This window comes from Perna viridis, chromosome 2 (assembly GCF_037379345.1).
Source record: "Perna viridis isolate PV_CMFRI_1.1 ecotype Kerala chromosome 2, ASM3737934v1, whole genome shotgun sequence".
In the NCBI taxonomy this organism is placed as follows: Eukaryota; Metazoa; Mollusca; class Bivalvia; order Mytilida; family Mytilidae; genus Perna; species Perna viridis.
In genome coordinates this window covers 28,772,451-28,778,450 of record NC_142446.1, presented here as the reverse complement: position 1 = coordinate 28,778,450, position 6,000 = coordinate 28,772,451, and the positions used below count along the sequence as shown (strand labels likewise).

General features: G+C 33.1%; 1 protein-coding gene across 3 annotated transcripts in view; it reads right to left on the bottom strand.

Moving 5' to 3' along the window:
• Positions 1 to 512: 512 nt before the first annotated feature.
• Positions 513 to 6,000, bottom strand: part of LOC148624512 (cytosolic phospholipase A2-like) — a 29,436-nt gene continuing 23,948 nt past the window's right edge. For all 3 annotated transcript variants that reach the window (XM_088567142.1, XM_088567143.1, XM_088567144.1), the window contains 4 exons: positions 5,707 to 5,837; positions 5,327 to 5,505; positions 4,688 to 4,874; positions 513 to 1,787 (listed from right to left, as the gene is read on the bottom strand). In XM_088567142.1, the coding sequence (XP_088423268.1) occupies positions 1,081 to 1,787; positions 4,688 to 4,874; positions 5,327 to 5,505; positions 5,707 to 5,837 (1,204 nt within the window). In that variant the 3' untranslated portion in view covers positions 513 to 1,080. The remainder of the gene's footprint in view (positions 1,788 to 4,687; positions 4,875 to 5,326; positions 5,506 to 5,706; positions 5,838 to 6,000) is intronic.

Here is a 6,000-nt window from a genome sequence, read left to right as displayed (position 1 = left end):
CTCAAGTTCTTTGGGGGTAAATACGATGCATAAAATCCCCGGACCTAGGATCATTTAACGATAATACGTCATTTATAATTATAGTTTTTAGTAGTTTTATAGAAACTGATTTAATGATTTAGCTAGACGATGTTCCTTCTTTTAGATCAGATTAGCTATAAAGTCAGCCTCATAAGAAAGAAGAAATAGGTCAGCAAGTAGAGGAGCACAATTTGTACTCATCGGAATCTTTGGTAGAGAGACCAAGAGGATAGCACAGATTTATGGTTTTCCACTCTCTTCTTTGGACAGTGTGATAGCAGTACAGGTCTTATTACTGCTATCATTTTCTACGTCTACCTCTGTTAATAAAAATGGAATATAAAACGTTTTGCAGACAAAAACCATGCTGTTTTGGGCTTTGTCTGCTGGAACGATAACATTTTTCATGCATACTTTGCCTTTCTGGAAGGTTCTTTTCACGAATATATTTAAACACAAAAGGCCGTCTAAAACTAATTTTACAACCTGTGTTCATTCGTTGTCCTTTATAGAAAAAATCGGTGTTTCATTTTCATTTTTGAGTCAAGCAAACAAAGGTTAACCAAACAATAAAATCAAACCGTTAAACAAATTATATCTATATATATTATAAAAAAAAATCGAAAGTTACGGAATTTCACTATGAATGGTTGTCAGGAAAAGGTTTAGCCTTACCAACATTGTAGAATATTATGTGATGCTTGCTAATCTTATGAAAAAGGACTTGACAATAAATATTCTTAAGTATACATATTCAATCCTTTCGTAAAACCCATGTCTAGGAAAAATAAATAAATAATGAAAAAGTTTATGAAATGCTCAAAACTAACAATACAATGCTTAAAGACTAACAACACATCCTAATGCTTAATTCTGGTTATGGTATTGAATTGTCTCAGGAAGAACATTTAGTGTGTTTCCAGAACACGACATGACGTAAGCACCATGCCAAATACCACATTAAACGAATTCATGGCGATGAAGCACCGACTGACGTGTACACATTTAAAAGTACAGTCATTTTGATGGACTGGAAGATTTTCTCAATTTCGTAATCAATCAAGAGCTAGCCATAGAATAAAATTGTTCATCTTCTTCATCTGACTGAATAGAATTACATCTCGCCAATGACCAATGATCGTGAGCATCTTTGAAGCTGTCATGAGTACTGCCTTTGGGCTTCCTTCCTCTGCCAGGCCTCATTTGTACCGAACTACCTGATCCATCAAGTTCATCGTTTTCATCCTCTTCTCTAGGTGACGACAAACCACCAAGGTTGCTTGAATGTTTCTTCTGCCTTGTTCTCCCTGATACTGCTTTTTTCCTCTCAAGTGTTTGCCCCTGTCTCTTACAAATGATCGGAGCGTCACTTAATGTTTTTGTTATTTTTTTGTGAGCAATGGCATCGTCTTTTAATTCCTCGTCCTCCTCAATGGTAACACTTGTTCGACTGTCTCTACAACTAGAAAGTCGTGACAGATATCGACTTAGTTTGGCTTTGTTCTTTTGGCTCACTCTCCTCAGCCTATTGACATCACTTAATTGTATAGGCATTTTTGGCGGAGTGGTACGTTTTTTAGCTATCGTTTCTACCATAGCTTTTTTTATGGCATCAATGTTCGACAACGTGTTGAATTCAGTAAGTTTAGATAATCTTTCAAATGCCTCATGAGAATACTTAAAATTGAAGGTTGAGTACGGGGTTGACGGATCATCAAAAATGTCAAAGTTGGCAAAATCATTTTCATCTGAAGGTCTAGGTTCACCTGAAGATAAAAATTAGAAAATACCATCATGTTTTATATCAAATTAACTAAAACATTACTAGTTGAGAATATCTATTTAATAAGATGTCTGTTATGTTTGACAAATAAAAATAATTAATTGGAAAGAGATTATCACGAGTGCCGAAAAACCCCTATATTTAACGAGTGTGCGGAACTTGTTCCGCGCACGATTTCAATCCTTAAGCGTTCTTGGCATACGTGATCATATTTTGGTCATTCACAATAACCAATTGATTATCCTATTTAATATATATATTTTCTTCATAATTTATCGATATTTTCTACATGAATTTTAAATTCTGCGATTTTGGCGGACTGATATCAATGGTGACGTTTTGGCGGGAGAAAGTCCGAGAGTGAAATGACTGAATTTATTTGACAGTGTGAATTATCGAAATTTATTACACTGGGAACATTCGATAAAATACTGCTATCTATATAATAATAATAGGATAATTAATTGGAAGGAGTGAATAACCCAAATATCATCACGAGTGCCTAAGAACGCCTAGTTTTAACGAGTGTGTGGAACATGTTCCGCGTACGAGTTAAATCACTGTGACGTAGCGTACGGTGTTGGTGTCAGATTACATCCTGATATGGTAAAATGTTTGGCATCAACCATTTAAAATGATTTGAAGAAAATTTTATCGTCGTCGTCGTGGTCTGGGGATACTTCGTTTCCGTGCGATAACTTTAGTTGTGGTTGACGAATTGTTCTGAAATGTTGATATGATTTTACCAACAACTAAGAAGATTCCTTTTTCCTGTTTTCTTTTCAACATTTCTTTCATTATTTCAATACGCTAAAATCGTATTTTTTTTCATTACGTCCACAGTAATAATAATTTAATCTAGTATCGTAACTTTAGAATATTTTTTATTGTTTTTAAAATTGACGTTAAACGAGTTTTTACGTCGCAAAACAGAACGTTACTTTGGAAACGTCATCAAAAATGCGCTTTGTGACATTTTTGTTAGACACGGTTTTACATATATATATATAAATATATATATATATATATATATATATATATATATATATATATATATATATATATACCCCATTTGTTAAGCCAAAGAAAAAAATGAGATGACAAAACCATAGAGGGGGACGAGTACATTTTTAAGTATATGAAGAAATCGACTCGACACCATTTGCCTTTTTGAACAATTCGTTCGAATTTCGCATGGTGTACGCGTGAATAAATAAAATGTACAAATTTTAGATGTTGTGACATTTTGGTTAGACACAGGCAAAATGCTGCGCTTAGATACATGTTCAACCAAGTACCATTATTATTAGAATGTATTATCTGCAGCATATATGCATGTAAAATTCAAAATTTCATTGTTATTAGTTCACTCAAAGCGTTTGATAAAGACTGGGTAGCACGCAACGTGTAGAAAACGTCGGGAAAAAGACAACGTGACATCACAACATACGTGCGTATTTATCTACTATTAGACAATAAAACTCATTATTTTTCAGAATAAACACGATATTTTGAATATTTATAGTCCATTAGGCGTGAATATACTTTGGTAAAAATACAATTCGTTGTTATATTTTACAACCGTAAGCAAGAAAGTAGCCAATGGTCAACGTCGAAAAAAATAAGATTTATGACATAATTGAAATACAGATAAAAAGGCTTTTAACAAAAAGACTGATTGAACATTTTATATATATATTTTCATTGGGGATTTGTAATAAATTGTCAATATAGTTAATAAAAGTCCCGATTAAAAAAGCTGTTCGCAAACTTAAAAAAAAAAATCTAACATTTTGTCTTCAAAACGCTTTCTTTCCATTTTTACAATGTCCACATCAAAGGGGGCATTTGTGATATTGTAATACGCTTTGATCTTACGTCATGAAAAAATATGACATAGTCTACAGCACAAACTGTTCTTTCCAAAAAAGTTTGTTTTATCAAAATACGCCAAGAAACAACTTAGATATATTGGTGAAATGGGAAGCAAGCATTTCTTAATGTTACTCGTCCACATATGAAAATGGACGTTCTTGTGATCGAATAATGCTTTCCCACCACAAATAACGACATCTTTCAAAGATTTATGATTGTAATCCTAAAACAATAACCATTTTCGAATATTTTAATATCTATAAAGCCTTCTATCTATAACTCCATATTCTAAAAGCAATATTTCGTAACCAGCCCCGGTTCAATCGAATGTGACACCAACAACGTACGCAACGTCAAGGCGTTCTTGACACGAGTGATCATATTTTGGTTATTCACGATAACCAATTGATTATCTTATTTATTATATAGATTTCCTGCATTATTCGTTGTTATTTTCAACATAAATTTAAAATTTTGTGAATCCGTGTTGTGACGTTTTGGCGGGAGAGAGCGCGAGAGTGAAATTACTGAATTTATTTCACAGAGTGGATTATCGAAAAAAAAAATTACAATGGGAACAATCGGTAAATCACTGCTATCTATATAATAAAGGATTATAAATGAAGCCCTTAAACTTACCAGTGTTTCACATCTCCGATAAAAAAATGTTTTTGCACGTGCGAACAATTACGGATAAATATACATGTAATAATAATTGTCTTTTATTATTATCAAACAATATTCACTTAGTCAGTTGGGTACAGGCTCAAAATATCATCATCATCAATTTTATTATTGAAATACTGTTATGTAAGGGCTTGTTTGAAGCTAATATTATTTTTTTTTAATTTGAGATTTGTCTCAGCTGTCATAAATTCATACCTTAAAGAACATCTTTATATTTAACTGTATATAAACATGTGTTTGCAGAAAGTTCGTTTCAGATTCTTAGGCAAACAAATAATTCTTCATATCAAATATTCGTGTAAGAATGTTAACTGATAATACCTGGCTTCTTGAAGTTTCTAAAATCTATATTGACCAGAACAAAGTGAAGCACAATAGGACAGTGTGGATCTGATGGGTGTTTGAAGACATACAGTTCCTTCATTCCCTCTCTATCAAATACACTGACGTCTATCGGTGGAAAGGGTAACTTGTTAAGTCGAGCCCATTTCTCCGCTAAGAGAATTTCCTGGAAGAACAACACGTATGTATTCATTATTGTATCAAAGGATTGAATGTTCTTTATCGAATTGAAAGAAAAATCGTACATCGGCTGTGCTTCTGACGCTTACCCTACCGGTGCACCTGGTCCATGCTCCCAGTTTTTGGTGGAGTCCGAGTTGCTCATTTACTTTTGTTACTTTGTATGTATGGTTTTAGTTACTTTATATTCTTTGTTGTGAATGTCTGTTTTCCGTGTCTGGTCTTTGTCCCTGGATTACATTCTTTTGATTACCGCTATAAATCTTGGTTCCCTTGATCACCCTTTTAAATGGTTAGTTCTACCCATCATTGTTCAAGTGTTCCATGTTTTAGTATGTAATTTTGATATGATTTTTTCACCAACAATGCTTCTACCTTTCCGATAAAAAGTCTAAAAAGTTTAAACAAACAAAAACAATAAAAAATGAAAATAATTACCTTAAATGCTGGAGTAGAATCCCCAGGCCTGGCACTGAAGTCGAATGACAGAATTATGTCAACAGCTCGCTGAGGTCTAAGAACCAGTGGATAGGGAGAATTAAATGTTAAGCCCGCATCAACCATGTACAGATGTTTCACATTAGTTGGGTGCAGTTCGTGAATACCATCAAAGTCATCTGATAATAAATAATAAAACTTGACAAATTACCATAAAGGAAGATCGTGAAAACATATAAAACGGTCGCCTCGGTAATTTCATTTTAAATATATTACTTGCTGAGTATACACATGAAAATGTAAGAAAAACTATCTTTATATAATAACAAGGTAAAACATCATATTTTGCCATTATAGCATCGCCACGAGTATTTAATTACCTGAATTCCTGTTTGCTTCATCAGGAGTGAACGGCGATAAAGGGAATGTCTTCTGTAGTGATAAACCCCTCATAAAATTGTGTACGACACCAGCTCTCCCAGCTCTTGTGTTTAACACTTCGAATCGTTTACTAGCAAATGAAATACATACATGTATTATTATTAATTCACTGTATTAAACATTTATTTCTGAGTTGTTTCCCTTTGATAACTATTCGTTTATGCACAAACTTGACATGAATTATATTTAGAATAAAGTAGTATTTAAAACAAAAAGAAATAATTATAATTAAA